Source organism: Aquarana catesbeiana, linkage group LG03, assembly GCF_042186555.1.
Source record: "Aquarana catesbeiana isolate 2022-GZ linkage group LG03, ASM4218655v1, whole genome shotgun sequence".
Lineage (NCBI taxonomy): Eukaryota > Metazoa > Chordata > Amphibia > Anura > Ranidae > Aquarana > Aquarana catesbeiana.
Genome location: NC_133326.1, coordinates 719,783,112 through 719,805,587, shown reverse-complemented (window position 1 = coordinate 719,805,587; position 22,476 = coordinate 719,783,112). Strand labels below are relative to the sequence as shown.

Below are 22,476 nucleotides of genomic sequence, written 5' to 3'. Positions count from 1 at the left end.
GGACAGGTAGACAGAATGTCCAGAAGGAAGGAAGTAGCTTGCAGGTATACCTTCAGAATATCGTCTATGACCAGAGTATAGGACGATTTCCTGGATCCTATGGAACCTTGAGGTAATTCTTGGATTTGAGCTGAGCATGGGAAAAAGGACCATCTGGTCCGGGAAGAAGGACAGAAAAAAGATTCTTCGTAACCTATGGACGTGACCTCCGAGACCCTCTAGCCAAGGTAATGGCTGCTATGACATTGATTTTAGTTAAAAAGGCCTCCAATAGAAAGCGGGGAGGACCCCGTATTACTGAGTTCAGACAGTGAGCCAATGACAAGGGGAAGGTCTCAATTGGGAAATCTTGGTTTCCTTTTGAGGGCTAAGCTTTAGCTGCCCATGGGATGGTTGGTGGACTAAAGGGTAAACAGCCCACGAAGTTCTGGAGAAGGCCAACAAGGTGAGACTTGGACCCTAAGAGAGCTGATGGATAGTGATAAATCTAGGCCGAAAAAGCTGAGGATATCCTGAGCTTTTGGATTTCTACATGACCTGCTCAGAGAATGAGAACTCAACCGACTTGTCCTGAATTCTCCCGTCGACCTAATTCATGCTCGTCCCAGTAGAGTTCATGAGAGTGGCAATCACCCTTGAAGCGCACCCGAGCCGGACAAGGGTGCAGAACTGTCCCTTGAGAAAGAAGGACCAGCCTGAGAGGGAGAGACACCGGATCCCGGAAGCTGAGCTGGCTCAGGAGGGGGAGTCAAGGGCGATTGGCCAGTAAGGGGCTACTGCCACCACTTTGACTGCTTCCTCATGAGATCTTCGTAAGAACCTGAGAATTATTGGGATTGATAGAAAAGGCGTATGCCCTCTTGAAGCTAAAAACGATCTGTCAGGGCATCCACTCCAGAGGCCTAGCTGTAATGACCCCGGGTAGTAACACCTCACCAGCTTGAGGTTGCCTGTGAAGAAAAAGAAAAAGATCCACTTCGAGATTGACTCCTAGGAACAGAATCCGCTTGAATGTCTGCACACGAGAAGACCATTCTTTAGTGTTTGCGTATAGAAATACGATCAGACGACCTAGATTCGAGGAATATAGGCCATTGAAATGCCAGTCAGGCTGGGCCCAAGATATGATGGGCTTGATCTTCCGGCATAGTGTGGAGCTCCAAGTGCCCCTACCACTCTTCACATAGAAGATCGCCATTGTGTCATTCATTCTTTATAATACTGACTCTCCCTTCCGGAGATGGGCGAGGAACTGAAGGGCACACTAGGCTGTCCGAAGATCCGGGACACTCTAGCCCGGGTTGAGAAGACGCGTACCCAACTTGCCTTAAGCCAGATCCTAACTGCAGATGGCTCCCCAACCGGAACCGCTGGCATCAGTCGTGACCTTGACCATGAGATGGGGCAATGAAGTGGCAATTGAGCAGATTTTGCGCTGAAGACACCAGAAGAGGCTGCTCCACGCCGTTGATATGTAAATAGGTTGACTGTTGCCCCTTGATCTCTCTCACTGCAGAAAACCTGACTGGAGCGGGTATAACCTTTGCAGAGACCACTTGACCATAGGGGTCGTGAAGACCGTCGAGGCGGTAGTTCTTTTTTTTTTTTTTTTTAGGAGCCACCTGAAGCTGGTCAGGGTGGAGATAACCAGTTCCCTGAGAACCAGCAACTGGTCTTTGTGTTAGGATAGCAAGGCGAGGTCACCGAAATAGTGATAAAGACGTACCCCTCTCGTTTAAATGAGGGCCACTATGGCCGGAGAAATTTTAAGAAGACACGTGTGAGGTCATCAGCCCGATAAGGAAGAAGAAGAACTGTAGATGGTCTCGCCCAATTTGGAACCAGAGGTAACATCTTTTAAGTCAATTGGGATTAGCCAATGTCCTGGCCGTATAGAAGGTCGACAGAGCCTTCCAACGTATCTACAAATTTTATATACTTGTATAGGTAAGATAGATCTAATACTAGACACCAAAACTGTTACTTTGTGTTTGGGAAGAGAGGAAAGTATACCCCTGGAATTCTACGTCCCTCGAAGCGTGTACAGTAACACCTGCTCCTGCTCTTCCAACTGAGTTAGCAGAGTGGAATAAATCTGGGGAAAGGGGTATTAGTGAAGGACCATGTGTGGATCGATAAAACCATCTTGACAGTCCAGTAACCAGTGATGGAGGCCACCCAGACATGCCGGAAGAGGAGCAGACGAGCCTCCCCGTCCAGGCACCCGTGGGCGGGTGTAACCCAAAAGTTTCGGCTGGTTCCCGACCAACAGACGCCCTACTCTTAGCGGGTTTTACGGAAGGATGCTTGCACTCTACTCCAGTTCTTTATGAAGACCCAACCGGGACTTAAAACACAAGCCTCTCACGAGCGTTCAACACCTCCCGTACTGGGGATTCTTCTGACCGAGCAGACGCTTAATCTGGGGAAGACGTAACTATAAGGCCTGTTGAACCATGACCGAGGATCATTTAGTCCAGGCCAACAGGTGAAGCAGATTGTCGCCGGCTTCAGCTCCTTTACTGCTAATCTTCTGGAGAACTCTTCCGAAGCTCCCTGAGTACGAAGACTGCAATCTCTGTCCAGGCTTCCATAACCTTTGGACATAGCTGCTAGGGCAGGGTTACAAGCCATACTGGCAAACCTGTAAGCTTCCTTGAGATCTTGATCTGACTTCTCTCGAGCCTGTCCTGCAGGACACGGCATCTTCTAAGGTAGAGCAACCTGTAATGTCAGACGCAACGACGCTGCATTTATAAGGGGAGTGTTTCCCCGACACTCCACTTCTTCTGACTTGAAGGGATACACTCTGGAGGTACAGTTTGATGTGGAAGTTTTCTCGTCCACTTAGTTGCACTCCTCATCCTTTCATCCGTGAGGAGCAGAAAGAGAGAGAGAGAGAGCGCCCTTCCCCCAGGTGCTTAAAGAACTACTATGCTTAGGGGGGGAGGAAGGAACTACTCACTTAAGGGCTTCCTTAAATCGCTTTGACACGTGAAGGAATCAGAGAGACATCAGAGCTTCCGACACATTCATCCCCTTCCAACTTGATGTCAGAAGAATCTGGAGAAGCAGCGTAGGGCTGGGAAGGACCTGAAACCCTTGGGCTATACCAGTCAAGGAGCCGGGTGGAATGGACAACTGGCTCCATGTGAGGGATGTCTCCCATCTCCTAGGGATTGCTTCCTCACCTCTTTCACAAGAGCCTCCATAATCTTGTTTTCTGTTTCTTATCCCCAACCGCCCAGGCACAACAGTGGACACATACAGACTCGCCTTCCGAGACTCGTGTCCCACATCTCCAGCAGGCTCTGCCATCCGAGCGGCTGATAGGGCGGTGGGTACGGTGACTGGAGGAGGAATGGCACCATCTCCTCTAGATGAAGGAGGAATGGCAACATCTCCTCTGGATGGAGGAGGAATGGCAACATCTCCCCTGGATGGAGGAGGAATGGCAACCTCTCCTCTGGATGGAGGAGGAATGGCAACATCTCCTCTAGATGGAGGAGGAATGGCAACATCTCCTCTGGATGGAGGAGGAATGGCAACATCTCCTCTGGATGGAGGAGGAATGGCAACCTCTCCTCTGGATGGAGGAGGAATGGCAACATCTCCTCTAGATGGAGGAGGAATGGCAACATCTCCTCTGGATGGAGGAGAAATGGCAACATCTCTTCTGGATGGAGGAGGAATGGCAACATCTCCTCTGGATGGAGGAGGAATGGCAACATCTCCTCTGGATGGAGGAGGAAATGGCAACATCTCCTCTGGATGGAGGAGGAATGGCAACCTCTCCTCTGGATGGAGGAGGAATGGCAACATCTCCTCTGGATGGAGGAGGAATGGCAACATCTCCTCTGGATGGAGGAGGAATAGCAACATCTCCTCTGGATGGAGGAGGAATGGCAACATCTCCTCTGGATGGAGGAGGAATGGCAACATCTCCTCTGGATGGAGGAGGAATGGCAACGTCTCCTCTAGTTGTAGGAGGAATGGCAACATATCCTCTAGTTGGAGGAGGAATGGTGACATCTCCTCTTGTAAATGTTGTGGCCTGGCAAGGTCTCTGTCATCTGATCTCAAAAAGGGCTGAAAAAAAGAATGGGGGGGGGAACAAAACGCAATCTCAATCCTTTGAGACTTCAACCTCGGCCCCTCCCCTCGCCTGCACGCACCTTGTGCATAAGGGCTGGCTGTATGAAGGCAGTGACCTATCCATAACCGCTGGACAGAACGTCACCATGACACTGATGGTCTACAGATGACCCGGAAATGCTACATAAACCGAGCCAACCGGAAATATTATATAAGATATATATATTTACATACATATTTTATTTATGATTATTATTATTATATATATATATCTATTTTCTTTTTTTTTTTTTTTTTTTTACTCACAATCCAAACAGGAGTGTAGATACATGCTGTATAAAGTAAGGACGAGTACATAGAAGTAAAAAGTCCACTTTTATTTCTTTATATATTTTCTTCAATATATGCATATATGTTTATAAATTTTTATTTATTTTATCTTCAATTTTTCCCTTAAGGGGAGAAAACTCAGTTAGACCAACACTGACCAGGCTGGGGGAAGTTGCCGCTTACTGTCTGCGGGAAATCCCGTCCTTGACAGGCGATGACAGACAATCAAGTCCCCCGCCTGAGTGACGTCACCGCTCCTCCACCACGCGCCTGCGCCGTGGGAGACAGCCATACGGTGCCTGTGCGGCCGCCGGAAGATTCGCCACTCCGCGCATGCGCGAGCCAAGCCTCGTTTTCACGAAGGCCCCGCGCATGCGCAGAACGACTGCGGCGGCTGCTACCCGGAAGCACCGCAGCGGCCTGGAACGCAGAAGCGTTCCGAATGCCATGAGGGGACACAGAGGTACCGGGGAGTACCGCGGAGAACCGGGAGACAAACAACATAATAGTATATACAAAGAAACGACTGCCATGGAAGAAGTAAAACATTTTGCAGACCTTGCCAGCCGATGATGCGTCCACCTTCAAGCATAATGAGGCATCCACCCTCCACGAGTGGGGTATTTTGGTGCCATGAAAGCTACTCGCCCGCTCATAGCTGGGCCCTGAGCCACACCGTACCATGGTATGCTAGATTCTGGAACAATCCGACCGGACGCCAACAGGAACAATTGTGATGTAGGTCCATGGAGGAGGACAAAAAAGGAACACAGTCTGTACAGGTGAGCTCATTCTTATAGGGTAGGGGGTCCTATAGCATTGGAGAGGAGGCGGGGTTAACCCACACGTAGGCTGCCATGGAGTCTGTCAGGAAAGTTACATTTTGGTCACATCTGACCAGAGCACCTTCTTCAACATGTTTGCTGTGTCCCATACATGGTTTCTCACAAACTGCAAAATAGTTCAAGCTCTGTCAGATTGGATGGAGAGCGTCTGTGAACAGCAAGTCTTGCCAGAGATTCTCAATGTGATTTAGGTCTGGACTGTGACTGTGCCATTCTAACACATGAACATGCTTTGATCTAAACCATAAAATTGTAGCTCTGACTGTATGTTTAGGGTCGTTGTCCTGCTGGAAGATGAGTGTCCGCCCCAGTCCCAAGTCTTTTGCAGACTCTAATGCCGCGTACACACGAGCGGACTTTCCGGCAGAAAAGGTCAGCCGGAACGAATCCGTCGGACATTCCGATCGTGTGTGGGCTTCATCGGACCTTTTCTGTCGAAAAATCTGACGGACCTTAGAAATAGAACAGGTTTCAAATATTTCTGATGGACTCGATTCCTATCGAGAAAAACGTTCGTCTGTATGCTAGTCTGACGGACCGAAAACGACGCAAGAGCAGCTATTGGCTACTAGCTATTAAACTTCCTTTTCTAGTCCGGTCATACGTCATCACGTTCGAAACGATCGGACTTTGGTGGGATCGTGTGTAGGCAAGTCCGTTTCGTTGGAACTCCATTGAAAAGTCCTTCGGAGTTCAGTCTGACGAGAAATCTGCTTGTGTGTACGCGGCATAACAGGTTTTCTTCTAAGATTGCCCTGTATTTGGTGCCATCCATCTTCCCATCAACTCTGACCAGCTTCCCTGTCCCTGCTGAAGAAAAGCATCCCCACAATATGATGCTGCAACCACCATGTTTCACGGTGGGGATGGTGTGTTCAAGGTGATGTGCAGTGTTAGTTTTCCACCATACATAGTGTTTTGCTTTTAAGCCAAAAAGGTTACATTTTGGTCTCATCTGACCAGAGCACCTTCTTCCACATGTTTGCTGTGTCCCCCACATGGTTTCTCACAAACTGCAAACAGGACTTCTTATGGCTTTCTTTTAACAATGTCTTTCTTCTTGCCACTCTTCTATAAAGACCAGATTTGTGGAGAACACGACTAATAGTTGTCCTGTGGACAGATTCTCCCACCTGAGCTGTGGATCTCTGCAGCTCATCCAGAGTTACCATGGACCTCTTGGCTGCCTCTCTGATTAATGCTCTCCTTGCCCTGCTGGTCAGTTTAGGTGGACGGTCATGTCTTGGTAGGTTTGCCATTGTTCCATAATCTTTCCATTTTCGGATGATGGATTGAACAGTGCTATGTGAGATGTTCAAATCTTGGGATATTTTTTTATATTATATTTTTTATATATTTTTTTTATAACCTAACCCTGCTTTAAACTTCTCCACAACTTTATCCCTGACCCGTCTGGTGTGTTCCTTGTCCTTCATGATGCTGTTTGTTCACTAAGGTTCTCTAACAAACCTCTGAGGGCTTCACAGAAAAGCTGTATTTATACTGAGATTAAATGACATACAGGTGGACTCTATTTACTAATTAGGTGACTTCTGAAGGCAATTGGTTCCATTAGATTTTAGTTAGGGGCATCAGAGTAAAGGGGGCTGAATACAAATGCACACCACACTTTTCAGATATTTAAAAAAAAAAAAAATGAAAATCATTTATCATTTTCCTTCCACTTCACAATTATGTGCCACTTTGTGTTGGTCTATCACATAAAATCCCAATAAAATACATTTACGTTTTTGGTCGTAACATGACAAAATATCAAAAATTTCAAGGGGTGTGAATACTTTTTCAAGGCACTTTACATATTTTAATTAGATGAACTAAAAAACAGGTGATAAAGGTGCTGGTATGCTAAAGTTTTCGAGATGTTTCACAATGAAGATTTATACACAGGTGAGTATATTTGCCTACAAGGGAGGGAGGTGTCTGATGATCATGACGCCTAGTAACTTCTCGACAAAGTACAGAAGAACAATGAAAATGGTACCACATGGAAATTTATATACTTAATCTTCACTTTGAGACTAAAGGTTATGCACCCAACTGTCATATATTATTCTTTTATTGAAAGGTGCATTTATCTTGGTTAGATCTACACGTCATACAGTTACATCTGGTGGCTTGTGAAAGTGTCATTGCCTAACGATTCCAAGGAAAAGTTGTGTGATACTTTACTTCAGAAGCCAAGATGCCTCGAAACTGTGTAAACAACGCAGAGAACTTGTGCTACATTTTGTGGGAGATTACATTTGCATCTCAAAAGTGCAATATGACAGCAGTGGTAAAAAAAGGCATACCACCTATATTTTGGATGCAAAATAGGGGATCGGGACAAGAGTTGGGCCCCTCATTATTGTTGCATTACATGTGCAACTTATCTGCGTCATTGGCTAAACAAGAAGAAAAAGTCCATGCCTTTCGCAGTCCCAATGGTACAGAGGGAACATGAAAATGTTACATGAAAAAACAATAAATTAATGGAAAGTTATGTTATTGGTATCAATATAAAGATACAGTGGGGATGGAAAGTATTCAGACCCCCTTACATTTTTCACTCTTTGTTATATTGCAGCCATTTGCTAAAATCATTTAAGTTCATTTTTTTTCCTCATTAATGTACACACAGCACCACATATTGACAGAAAAACACAGAATTGTTGACAGAAAAACAGAAATATCACATGGTCCTAAGTATTCAGACCCTTTGCTCAGTATTTACAGTATTTTTCACATCTGGATTTGGTGATCCTCTGCCATTCCTCCTTGCAGATCCTCTCCAGTTCTGTCAGGTTGGATGGTAAACGTTGGTGGACGGCCATTTTTAGGTCTCTCCAGAGATGCTCAATTGGGTTTAAAGTGGGGTTCCACCCAAAAAAAAAAAAAAATACCTGAAAAATTAAAAAAAAAACAAAAACATTTGGATATTTTTTTTTACTTACCTCTAAATGCCTGTTGCTAGGTGGTCCCTCGTAGTCTGCCTCTTCCTTTGCCTGGGCTGGTGACATCACTTCCCCCTCGGCACAGGAAGGACTCGGCTCTGCTCCCTCCCTCCTGTCAATCATCTGGGACCCATTACAGGTGGGAATGGAAAGACAAGCAACTCCTACACATACCTTAGACTTTTTGCTTTGGTGCTCACTCAAAAGTCGCCCCCCAATCCTAGCTCCTACTTTTTCTCACTCGATACCACTATGTGACTCTTTACACAAACTGAAGTCCTTGACTTCTGCCTGGCACCCATTGGCCCACATTTTCCACAACCCTCAGTTTCCCCCTGGGTTAGATATCAAAGCCTTCGGGTGGTGGCTGGACAAAGGCCTTTACAGAATTGGACACTACTTCAACTCCAATGGTCTCCTCACATTAAGCTATTGTGTCTCCAAACTCGACATGCCCCCTTCTGAAAAATTCCGGTACCACCAATTGGCAGATTTCCTAAACTTGATCTGGAAACGTAATGCGAATCTCCTATCTGTAACCCCATACGAGCATTGGTGCTCCTCAGCCATAGATATGAGAGGGGGTATCTCCCCGATATATTCAGCCTTAGCCCGGCCTCTGGAGAAAGCGACCTATACAGGGGGTTTCCGACTTACGAACATCCGAGTTGCGAACAACTCCTACTTACGAACGGGGCCCGAATGACGTCACTGCTGGCCGAATCTTCCTCTCCTTGCTGGAGTGAGCCTTTCCTCCGTTTCTGGCTTGGCTGCGGGCCCCCTTCGTCATCCTGCCTGCCCATCCACAGGCCTGGTACTGTCCGGTGGCCTGCCAGGCCGCTAAAACTACCTGTCGTGGCCGAGGCCTTGTCCGGCCTACTGCGGCCTAACGAAGCCTCCAGGATCCCCGGTCTTTCCTGCGCCGCTGCCCTGCGAAGGTGCACCGCGGCCGGCCGGCCTGCCTGGCCTCTGATGGCTGCTTTCACCATCCATCTCCCTGCTGTGCCATACAGTGTACTCCTTTCTGCTGTCTCCTGTCGCTGCCGCCATGAAAATAGTGAGGGGGAGAGCTGTGCTCAGCTGTGCTCCTGGACTCCTGTTTTGGAGGTGACAGGGTCAATAAAGAGAACCTGTCGCCTCCAATTGCTATCACACAGGGAATTGTTTCCTCCTGTGTGATAGCAATAAAGTTAAGTGAAAAAAAAATTGATAAAACAAATAAAAATAAAATAAAAATAAGAAATACAGTAATAATTAAATTAATAAAATAAAATAAGGAATTAAAAAAAGTAAAGAATGAGAAAAATAATATTAAAAATAAGAAAATTATACAAAAATAAAAAAAAAGTAAACGACAAGCTACAAATAAATAAAAATAAAAAAAAGTGATAAAAAAGTAAAAAAATAAAAGAAACAAAACATATTAGAACTAACCATGCCGCCCCTACCATCCGGTTGCCTTTCTCTGTTGATTTGGGTTTACATCCTGTCTCTGAGACTAGATTTGCACTTAAAAAAGGTACTGTTCCGACTTACAAACAAATTCGACTTAAGAACAAACCTACAGTCTCTATCGTGTTCATAACCCGGGGACCCCCTGTATGTTGGGCTGGGAGCACGACCTTGAAAATCAAGTGGGACCTTGACACATGGCACTCTAATTTCCCCCGTTCATTTAACCACTTGACGACCGCCTCACGCCAATGTACGTCGGCAAGGCGGCACGGACAGGCGAAATCACGAGGCGGTCGTCTTTTGTTCCCCGGCGATCGGAGGTGAGGGGGAGGCCATCCATTCGTGGCCCCCCCTCGCGATCGCCGCCGGCCAATGGGAACATTCCTTTGCTGCTGTATGCTAAACAGCAGCAAAGGAAATGATGTCATCTCTCCTCGGCTCGGTAGTTTCCGTTCCATCGCCGAGGGGAGAAGACATCACTGTGAGTGAAAACACACTACACAACACAGTAGAACATGCCAGGCACACAAAACACCCCGATCCCCCTCCAATCGCCCCCCCGATCGTCCCCCAATCACCCCCACCTGTCACAAACTGACACCAAGCAGGTTTTTTTTTTTTTTTTTTTTCTGATTACTGTATTGGTGTCAGTTTGTGACAGTTACTGGGTTAGGGCAGTTAGTGTTAGCCCCCTTTAGGTCTAGGGTACCCCCCTAACCCCCCTAATAAAGTTTTAACCCCTTGATCACCTCCAGTCACCAGTGTCGCTAAGCGATCATTTTTCTGATCGCTGTATTAGTGTCACTGGTGACGCTAGTTAGGGACCTAAATATTTAGGTTCGCCGTCAGCGTTTTATAGTGACAGGGACCCCCATATACTACCGAATAAAGGTTTTAACCCCTTGATTGCCCCCTAGCTAACCCTTTCACCGGTGATCACCGTATAAGTGTTACGGTTGACGCTGGTTAGTTCGTTTATTTTTTATAGTGTCAGGGCACCCGCCGTTTATTACCGAATAAAGGTTTAGCCCCCTGATCGCCCGGCGGTGATATGCGTCACCCCAGGCAGCATCAGATTAGCGCCAGTACCGCTAACACCCACGCACGCAGCATACGCCTCCCTTAGTGGTATAGTATCTGATCGGATCAATATCTGATCCGATCAGATCTATACTGGCGTCACCAGCAGTTTAGGGTTCCCAAAAACGCAGTGTTAGCGGGATCAGCCCAGATACCTGCTAGCACCTGCGTTTTGCCCCTCCGCCCGGCCCAGCCCAGCCCACCCAAGTGCAGTATCGATCGATCACTGTCACTTACAAAACACGAAACGCATAACTGCAGCGTTCGCAGAGTCAGGCCTGATCCCTGCGATCGCTAACAGTTTTTTTGTAGCGTTTTGGTGAACTGGCAAGCACCAGCGGCCTAGTACACCCCGGTCGTAGTCAAACCAGCACTGCAGTAACACTTGGTGACGTGGCGAGTCCCATAAGTGCAGTTCAAGCTGGTGAGGTGGGAAGCACAAATAGTGTCCCGCTGCCACCAAGAAGACAAACACAGGCCCGTCGTGCCCATAGTGCCCTTCCTGCTGCATTGGCCAATCCTAATTGGGAACCCACCGCTTCTGCAGCGCCCGTACTTCCCCCATTCACATCCCCAACCAAATGCATTCGGCTGCATGAGACTCATTTTCTTTATGTCCTCCCGAGTACCCCTACCCAACGAACCCCCCCAAAAAAATGTTGTGTCTGCAGCAAGCGCGGATATAGGCGTGACACCCGCTATTATTGTCCCTCCTGTCCTGACAATCCTGGTCTTTGCATTGGTGAATGTTTTGAACGCTACCATTCACTAGTTGAGTATTAGCGTAGGGTACAGCATTGCACAGACTAGGCACACTTTCACAGGGTCTCCCAAGATGCCATCGCATTTTGAGAGACCCGAACCTGGAACCGGTTACAGTTATAAAAGTTAGTTACAAAAAAAGTGTAAAAAAAAAAATCTATATATAAAATAAAAAAAAATAGTTGTTTTATTGTTCTCTCTCTCTCTATTCTCTCTCTCTATTGTTCTGCTCTTTTTTACTGTATTCTATTCTGCAATGTTTTATTGTTATTATGTTTTATCATGTTTGCTTTTCAGGTATGCAATTTGTTATACTTTACCGTTTACTGTGCTTTATTGTTAACCATTTTTTTTCTTCAGGTACGCCATTCACGACTTTGAGTGGTTATACCAGAATGATGCCTGCAGGTTTAGGTATCATCTTGGTATCATTCTTTTCAGCCAGCGGTCGGCTTTCATGTAAAAGCAATCCTAGCGGCTAATTAGCCTCTAGACTGCTTTTACAAGCCGTGGGAAGGAATGCCCCCCCCCCACCGTCTTCCGTGTTTTTCTCTGGCTCTCCTGTCTCAACAGGGAACCTGAGAATGCAGCCGGTGATTCAGCCAGCTGACCATAAAGCTGATCAGAGACCAGAGTGGCTCCAAACATCTCTATGGCCTAAGAAACCGGAAGCTACGAGCATTTTATGACTTAGATTTAGCCGGATGTAAATAGCGCCATTGGGAAATTGGGGAAGCATTTTATCACACCGATGTTGGTGTCGTCAGATGCTTTGAGGGCAGAGGAGAGATCTAGGGTCTAATAGACCCCAATTTTTTCAAAAAAGAGTACCTGTCACTACCTATTTCTATCATAGGGGATATTTACATTCCCCGAGATAACAATAAAAATGATTAAAAAAAAAAAATGAAAGGAACAGTTTAAAAATAAGATAAAAAAGCAAAAAAATAATAAAGAAAAAAAAAAAAAAAAAAGCACCCCTGTCGCCCCCTGCTCTCGCGCTAAGGCGAACGCAAGCGGCGGTCTGTCGTCAAACGTAAACAGCAATTGCACCATGCATGTGAGGTATCACCGCGAAGGTCAGATCGAGGGCAGTAATTTTAGCAGTAGACCTCCTCTGTAAATCTAAAGTGGTAACCTGTAAAGGCTTTTAAAGGCTTTCAAAAATGTATTTTTTTTATTGCCACTGCACGTTTGTGCACAATTTTAAAGCATGTCATGTTTGGTATCCATGTACTTGGCTTAAGATCATCTTTTTTATTTCATCAAACATTTGGGCAATATAGTGTGTTTTAGTGCATTAAAATTTAAAAAAGTGTGTTTTTTCCCAAAAAAATGCGTTTGAAAAATCGCTGCGCAAATACTGTGTGAAAAAAAAAATGAAACACCCACCATTTTAATCTGTAGGGCATTTGCTTTAAAAAAATATATAATGTTTGGGGGTTCAAAGTAATTTTTTTGCAAAAAAAAATAACTTTTTCATGTAAACAATGAGTGTCAGAAAGGGCTTTGTCTTCAAGTGGTTAGAAGAGTGAGTGATGTGTGACATAAGCTTCTAAATGTTGTGCATAAAATGCCAGGACAGTTCAAAACCCCCCCCAAATGACCCCATTTTGGAAAGTAGACACCCCAAGCTATTTGCTGAGAGGTATAGTGAGTATTTTGCAGACCTCACTTTTTGTCACAAAGTTTTGAAAATTGAAAAAAGAAAAAAAAAATGTTTTTTCTTGTCTTTCTTCATTTTCAAAAACAAATGAGAGCTGCAAAATACTCACCATGCCTCTCAGCAAATAGCTTGGGGTGTCTACTTTCCAAAATGGGGTCATTTGGGGGGGGTTTGTGCCACCTGGGCATTCCATGGCCTCCGAAACTGTGATAGGCAGTGAAGAGTGAAATCAAAAATTTACACCCTTAGAAATCCTGAAGGCGGTGCTTGGTTTTCGGGGGCCCGTACGCGGCTAGACTCCCAAAAAGTCCCACACATGTGGTATCCCCATACTCAGGAGAAGCAGCTAAATGTATTTTGGGGTGCAATCCCACATATGCCCATGGCCTGTGTGAGCAATATATCATTTAGTGACAACTTTGTGCAAAAAACAAAACAATTGTCACTTTCCCGCAACTTGTGTCAAAAAATAAAATATTCCATGGACTCAACATGCCTCTCAGCAAATAGCTTGGGATGTCTACTTTCCAAAATGGGGTCATTTGGGGGGGGTTTGTGCCATCTTGGCATTTTATGGCCTTCAAAACTGTGATAGGTAGTGAGGAGTGAAATCAAAAATTTACGCCCTTAGAAATCCTGAAGGCAGTGATTGGTTTTCGGGGCCCTGTACGCGGCTAGGCTCCCAAAGGGTCCCACACATGTGGTATCCCCGTACTCAGGAGAAGCAGCTGAATGTATTTTGGGGTGCAATTCCACATAGGCCCATGGCCTGTGTGAGCAATATATCATTTAGTGACAACTTTTTGTAAATATTTTTTTTTTTTTGTCATTATTCAATCACTTGGGACAAAAAAAATAAATATTCAATGGGTTCAACATGCCTCTCAGCAATTTCCTTGGGGTGTCTACTTTCCAAAATGGGGTCATTTGGGGGGGTTTTGTACTGCCCTGCCATTTTAGCACCTCAAGAAATGACATAGGCAGTCATAAACTAAAAGCTGTGTAAATTACAGAAAATGTACCCTAGTTTGTAGACGCTATAACTTTTGCGCAAACCAATAAATATACACTTATTGACATTTTTTTTACCAAAGACATGTGGCCGAATACATTTTGGCCTAAATGTATGACTAAAATTTAGTTTATTGTATTTTTTTTATAACAAAAAGTAGAAAATATCATTTTTTTTCAAAATTTTCGGTCTTTTTCCGTTTATAGCGCAAAAAATAAAAACTGCAGAGGTGATCAAATACCATCAAAAGAAAGTTCTATTTGTAGGAAGAAAAGGACGCAAATTTCGTTTGGGTACAGCATTGCATGACCGCGCAATTAGCAGTTAAAGCGACGCAGTGCCAAATTGGAAAAAGACCTCTGGTCCTTAGGCAGCATAATGGTCCGGGGCTCAAGTGGTTAAGGGGATCCTTAAAAATTCCCTGATAGAAGCTGGTTTCAAGGTCATGTCCCACTGGTACCTGGTTTCTACCCACCTGGTAAAATATTACCCTCAATCTTCCCCCCTATGCTTCAGAGGTTGCAGCCACTTGGGCACGCTTCCCCACATTTTATGGGAGTGTCCCAGAATCAGAGGCTATTGGAACAGAATTTTTAACCTGATCCACAAAACCACTGGAATTGCGGTTAAGCAAGACCCTACCCTTGCCCTCTTGAATAGGCGGATCCCCAAAATTCCCAACCCAGGCCCTAATTGGCTTCATTCTTCTAGGGGCCAAAATGACTATTGCTCGAGCATGGAAATCCCCTACGGTTTCATTCCACCTGATGAAACAAAACATTTCCTGGATAATGTCCCAAGAAAAAATTTCCAGCATTATTCTTGATACGGTTGATAAATTCAAACTCACCTGGGAACCATGGGCCTCACATGTCGATTGGGGTGGAGGCCATTAGACGATCTTTTAGGATGTGCATGGTATTCTGTTACCTTGTATTGGTTACTCTCCTATGTTTACAAACATGGCTATGCTGTTTGTTTGATATTGTATCATTGAAAATTTTCAATAAAAACAATTTTCAAAGAAATGTCATTATTGCTGCGGCATGTTCTATACATCGCACAGATGCACCACTTTGCAGGCAGACTAAGGGGACCCCCCCTTCCCCCGGGCACAATATTTAAAGGAATATTTCATTTTTATTGTTTCACTTTAAGCATTATTAAAATCACTGCTCCTGAAAAAACAATTGTTTTAAAAACGTATTTTGCATTGATACATGTCCCCTGGACATGTATCAATCTATCTCAATCTATTGTATCTACTTTTTGTTAATATAGGCGTTAATTTTAACCAACAAATGCTGTTTTGTGTAAAGTCAGCTGACCTATTGTTTGATTTCACTGGTTTACAAATTTTTGGAAATGATAGACCTCCGAGATAAAGTGTGCTGATTCTTACATATTTTGATTAGATAAATTAGATATATAAATCTTTATTGGGAAATATCTTGAAGACTTTAGCCAACCAACACCTTTATCACCTGTTTACATTGCCTTGAAAAAGTATTCATACCCCTTGGAATTTTCCACATTTTGTCATGTTACAACCAAAAATGTAAATGTATTTTATTGGGATTTTATGTGATAGACCAACACAACGTGGCACATAATTGTGAAGTGGAAGAAAAATGATAAATGCTTTTCAACATTTTTTACAAATTAATATCTGAAAAGTGTGGTGTGCATTTGTATTCAGTCCCCTTTACTCTGTTACCCCTAAATAAAATCTAGTGTAACCAATTGCATTCAGAAGTCACCTAATTAGTAAAAAGAGCCCACCTGTGTGTAATTGAATCTCAGTATAAATACAGCTGTCATGTAAATCCCTCGGAGGTTTGTTAGAGAACCTTAGTAAACAAACAGCATTATGAAGGCCAAAGAACACACCAGACAGGTCAGGGATAAAGTTGTGGAGAAGTTTAAAGCAGGGTTAGGTTATAAAAAAATATCCCAAGCTTTGAACATCTCATGGAGCATTGTTCAATCCACCACTTGAAAATGGAAAGAGTATGGCACAACTGGAAATCTACCAAGACATGGCCGTCCACCTAAATTGACAGGCCGGGCAAGGAGAGTATTAATCAGAGAAGCAGCCAAAAGGCCCATGGTAACTCTGGAGGAGCTGAAGAGATCCACAGCTCAGGTGGGAGAATCTGTCCACAGAACAACTATTAGTCGTGCTCTCCACAAATCTGCCCTTTATGGAAGAGTGGCAAGAAGAACGCCATTGCTGAAAGGAAGCCATATGAAGTCCCATTTGCAGTTTGGGGGAAGCCATGTGGGGGACACAGCAAACATGTAAAAAAGGTGCTCTGGTCAGATGAGACCAAAGCTGAACTTTTTGGCATAAAATCAAAACACTATGTGTGGCGGAAAAGTAACTGCACATCACCTTGAACACACCATCCCCACTGTGAAACATGGTGGTGGCAGCATCATGTTCTGGGGATGCTTTTCTTCAGTAGGGACAGGGAAGCTGGTCAGAGTTGATGGGAAGATGGATGGAGCCAAATACAGGGCAATCTTAGAAGAAAACCTGTTAGAGTCTGCAAAAGACTTGAGGCTGGGGCGGAGGTTCACCTTCCAGCAGGACAACGACCCTAAACATACAGCCAGAGCTACAATGGAATGGTTTAGACCAAAGCATATCCATGTGTTAGAATGGTCCAGACCTAAATCCAATTGAGAATCTGTGGCAAGACTTGAAAATTACTGTTCACAGACGCTCTCCACCCAATCTGACAGAGCTTGAGATATTTTGCAAAGAATGGGCAAAAAATGTCCCTCTCTAGATGTGCAAAGCTGGTAGAGACATCCCCAAAAAGACTTGCATCACATAAAGTCCCAATAAAATACATTTACGTTTTTGGTTGTAACATGAGAAAATGTGGAAAATTCCAAGGTGTATGAATACTTTTCAAAGACACTGTGGGTGATAAAGGTGCTGGTTGGCTAAAGTTTTCAAGATATTTGACAATAAAGATTTATACACAGGTGAGTTTATTTGCCTACAAGGGAGGGAGGTGTCTGATGGTCATGATGCCTCATAACTTCTCGACAAAGTACAGTAGAACAATGAAAATGGTACCACATGGAAGTGTATAAATTTATCTTTGAGAATATTATTGTAACTGTAATTTATTGTTCTTTTTTTGCAAGGTACATTTGTCTTGGTCAGATCTACACATCATACAGTGGCTTGTGAAAGTGTCATTGCCTAACATTTCCAAAGAACAGCTGCGTGATATTTTTCCTCAATAGCCAAGATGCCTTGAAGCTGTGTAAACAATGCAGATAACTTCTGCTACATTTGTGGCAAGGTTACATTTGCATCTCTGATGTGCAGTATGATGGCATCTATATTTTGGATGGAAATAGGGGATCAGGACAAGAGTTAGGCCCTTCATTATTGTTGCATTATATCTGCATCATTGGCTAAACAAGAAGAAAAATGCATGCCTTTCGCAGTCCCAATGGTGTGGAGGGAGCATGAAAATGTTACATGAAAAAACAATAAATGAATGAAAAGTTATGATATTGGTATCAATAAAAAGATACATTTATAATGATTGGTGTGACAATGCTCTCATTGATATATCACATTTTTCTGAAAAGTTATGGAGCATAATCGCACCCCCCCCTCTTAATTTTGACCTAAAGCTGTATCTTGGAAACTGGAACCAATTAATACTCAGGGCTTAACTTTCCTTTTGGTGACCCAATTCTGGTAAAATTCAGCTACCGTATATACTCGAGTATAAGCCGAGTTTTTCCAGCACATTTTTTTGTGCTGAAAGCGCCCCCCTCGGCTTATACTGGAGTCAAGCACTTTTCTGCAGCAAAAAATGTCATTTTTTCCGAACCGACTTTGGGGCCCCGTATCTGGGGGCCACTTAGTGCTAAGAACCCCAAATTTGGTGTGCAAACCCACAACATATCCAAAGCTGGGGTTCCTAGCATCAAGTGGCCCCGAGATACGGGGCCCCAAAGTCTGTTCAGAAAATGTCATTCTCTGCTGCAGAAAAGTGCTTGACATTTTCTGAACCGATTTTGGGGCCCCGTATCTCGGGCCTACTTGGTGCTAGGAACCCCAGATTTCGATATGTTGTAGTGCTAGTTCCACTGGGTCTGCACGCCAAACCCGGGGTTCCTAGCACCAAGTGGCCCCGAGATACGGGGCCCCAAAGTCGGTTTGGAAAATGTTTTCTGAACTGATATTTGGGGCCCTGTATCTCGGGGCCACTTGGTGCTAGAAACCCCAGCTTCGGATATATTGTGATGCTAGTTTCACTGGGTTTGCACTCCAAATTTGGGGTGCCTAGAACTATGTGGCCTTGAGATACGGGGCCCCAAAGTTGGTCAACTGTGTCCATCTGCAGCAATGTCATTTCGGGACCCTTTGGGTCCAGAGACCCCAAATTTTGGCTGCAGCTAGGGGGCATCTAGGAACCCTTAACCACTGAGTTTGAAGTTTCAGGGGATCTATGGCTGCAAATGGGCACAGTGAGGCTGCAAATGGGCACAGTGAGGCATGCAAATGGGCACAGTGAGACATGCAAATGGGCACAGTGAGGCTGCAAATGGGCACAGTGAGGCTGCAAATGGGCATTGTTTACCCTCTTTTCCACTTACAGTAGCTGCGCATTTCTCGCCCTAGGCTTATACTCGGGTCAATACGTTTTCCCATTTTTTTGTGGTAAAATTAGGTGCTGAAGTTTGTTGGCCCTTTCACCAACATTTTAAGGCTTGACACGTTTTGGATCGATTTACTTTACTCAATCTCATCTTTTATACACTTTATTGTGAAAAGTATTGGGCCGCCTGCCTTTACACACACATGAACTTTAATGGCATCCCAATCTTAGTTCGTAGGGTTCAATATTGAGTTGGCCCTCCCTTTGCAGCTATAACAGCTTCAACTCTTCTGGGAAGGCCGTCCACAAGGTTTAGGAGTGTGTCTATGGGAATGTTTGACCATTCTTCCAGAAGCGCATTTGTGAGGTCAGGCACTAATGTTGGACGAGAAGGCCTGGCTTGCAGTCTCCGCTCTAATTCAAAGATTTTCTATCGGGTTGAGGTCAGGACTCTGTGCAGGCCAGTCAAGTTCCTCCACCCCAGACTCGCTCATTCATACTATTTTCTCAAAAGTATTGGGCCACTCCAGTACTGTTATAGCTGCAAAGGGTGGGCCAACTCAATACTGAACCCTATGGACTAAGACTGGGATGCCATTAAAGTTCACGTGGGTGTAAAGGCAGGCGTCCCAATACTTTTGACAATATAGTGTATACTACAAAAATTGGTGATATATTATGTTTCTGCCCACTAAAATTATCTATAGCGTGATTTTTACTGAAAATATGGGTTTGATAAAATATTGCACTAATGTCTTGTGACATTAAATTGCCTACCAATTTTTTATTGTAGAGCGTCCCAGCTTTCAGAATATATATAATGTTTGGGGGGTTTCATTTTATCTTCAGGCCTAAAATGTGCATTTAAACATGTGTGCCAAAAAGAGTCAAAAGTGCGTCTCTGGCAGCGAAAGGGATAGCTTATTTCATGTCTGTGCTTGTCTTCAGGGACCCCTAGGGAGGAAAATGCGTACGCCGAACTCAACATACAACATAAGAATGAACCAATATTCAAAGGTAAGCCATTATCTTTACATGAAAAGGATTGTCCTTATAGCTCCAGTAGTGTATGGGTAACCTCCTCCTTATAGCAGAGAAAAAAACCTCACTGGGATGCATAACCATGAGTCTAATAAACCAGTCTGTATCAGGTATGGCAGGGGTAGACTTCAGTAAGCTTCCTTTCACAAGATGCAGCTTCTCGAGAGATATGGAAGAAATCTCTGAATGAAAATATTAAAACACACACAGCGAAGGGCACCATCTAAATGCAACATTAAAACATTCATTGTATGATAAAAACAAAATTGGCAACTCACATGAAGTAAGTTTGTGGAGGCATGTTGAGCATGAGAATTAAGGACATCCAAGGAACCCTGTAGTAGAGGAATCCAGTCCAGGGATTGTGGAGCACTGCCACGGCCTGGTCTAGGAAGTGCCCTGACCTTCCTATGCCTACTCAGCTGGCAGCAGTGCTGCACAATCCCTAGACTGGATTCTTCTGCTACGCGATTCCCTGGATGCCCCAAGAATATGGAAAAAAAATGTTCCAGGTGTAAAATCTAGCTTTATTAAAAGTTTAACATGGCACTTTCATATCCATACAATTCAAATACACCTTAAAATAAATCCTTGCCAGCCAGTATACAGCATATCACCTGCACTTCTGGGAGTAGAGACACACGGACACTGTCACCTGTGACAAAACGCGTAGGTCGGAGCAACGTGCTGACGTCTTCGCATGTCTCTACTCCCGGAGGTACAGGTGATATGCTGTATGCCAGCAGGCATGGATTTCTTATAAGGCGTATTTGCATTCTATGGATGTAAGTGCAATTTTTATACTTTTAATAAAGCTACTTAAAGGTTTTACACTATCTAGAGCATTTTTTCCATGTTCTTGGGGATGAACCTCAGGGGATGATACGGAGATGATCACTACCGCTCTAACATCTGCCTCCAAAGGGATCCTACAGGAATATTGCTGAGAGACCCTGACCAGGTTGTTTGGTTTATTGACCTTTCTTTATGGAAGGTCCTGCAAAGCTGGTAAGCCTTTTTTCTTACATTGAGGTGGTGGTGTCACGGCCTGGATTCCATGATGGTGATGGATAGGGATGAGCCGAACACCCCCTGTTCGGTTCGCACCAGAACATGCGAACAGGAAAAAAGTTCGTTCGAACACGCGAACGCCGTTAAAGTCTATGGGACACGAACACGAATAATCAAAAGTGCTAATTTTAAAGGCTTATATGCAAGTTATTGTCATAAAAAGTGTTTGGGGACCCGGGTCCTGCCCCAGGGGACATGGATCAATGCAAAAAAAGTTTTAAAAACGGCCGTTTTTTCAGGAGCAGTGATTTTAATAATGCTTAAAGTCAAACAATAAAAGTGTAATATCCCTTTAAATTTCGTACCTGGGGGATGTCTATAGTATGCCTGTAAAGGGGCGCATGTTTCCTGTGTTTAGAACAGTCTGACAGCAAAATGACATTTCAAAGGAAAAAAGCCATTTAAAACTACTTGCGGCTATTGCATTGCTGGTCCGACAATACACATAGAAGTTCATTGATAAAAACGGCATGGGAATTCCCCACAGGGGAACCCCGAACCAAAATTTTTAAAAAAATGACGTGGGGGTCCCCCGAAATTCCATACCAGGCCCTTCAGGTCTGGTATGGATATTAAGGGGAACCCCGGCCAAAATTTTTTTTAAAAATGACGTGGGGGTCCCCCTAAATTCCATACCAGACCCTTCAGGTCTGGTACGGATTTTAAAGGGAACCCCGCGCCAAAAAAAAAAAAAAAACGGCGTGGGGTCCCCCCAAAAATCCATACCAGACCCTATCCGAGCACGCAACCTGGCAGGCTGCAGGAAAAGAGGGGGGGGACGAGAGAGCGCCCCCCCTCCTGAACCGTACCAGGCCACATGCCCTCAACATTGGGAGGGTGCTTTGGGGTAGCCCCCCAAAACACCTTGTCCTCATGTTGATGAGGACAAGGGCCTCATCCCCACAACCCTGGCCGGTGGTTGTGGGGGTCTGCGGGCGGTGGGCTTATCAGAATCTGGAAGCCCCCTTTAACAAGGGGACCCCCAGATCCCGGCCCCCCCCTGTGTGAAATGGTAAGGGGGTACTTGTACCCCTACCATTTCACTAAAAAATTGTCAAAAATGTTAAAAATGACAAGAGACAGTTTTTGACAATTCCTTTATTTAAATGCTTCTTCTTTCTTCTATCTTCCTTCATCTTCTTCTTCTCCTTCTTCTGGTTCTTCTGGCTCTTCTGGTTCTTCCTCCGGCGTTCTCGTCCAGCAAGTCCTCCGCGGCGTCTTCTATCTTCTTCTCCTCGGGCCGCTCCGCACCCATGGCATGGGGGGAGGCTCCCGCTCTTCTCTTCATCTTCTTCTCTCCTTCTTCATCTTCTTTTCTTCTCTTCTTCTCTTCTTCATCTTCTTCTCCGGGCCACTCCGCATCCATGCTGGCATGGAGGGAGGCTCCCGCTGTGTGACGGCTTCTACTCGTCTGACGGTTCTTAAATAACGGGGGCGGGGCCACCCGGTGACCCCGCCCCCCTCTGACACACGGTGACTTGACGGGACTTCCCTGTGACGTCACGGGGAATGCCACAGGGAAGTCCCG

At 44.8% G+C, this 22,476-nt stretch overlaps 1 protein-coding gene across 1 annotated transcript in view; it reads left to right on the top strand.

The window, feature by feature from the left end:
* Positions 1–22,476, top strand: part of LOC141134915 (C-type lectin domain family 10 member A-like) — an 88,462-nt gene that overhangs the window by 10,894 nt on the left and 55,092 nt on the right. The window contains exon 2 of the mRNA XM_073624348.1: positions 19,785–19,853. Within this exon, the coding sequence (XP_073480449.1) occupies positions 19,785–19,853 (69 nt within the window). The remainder of the gene's footprint in view (positions 1–19,784; positions 19,854–22,476) is intronic.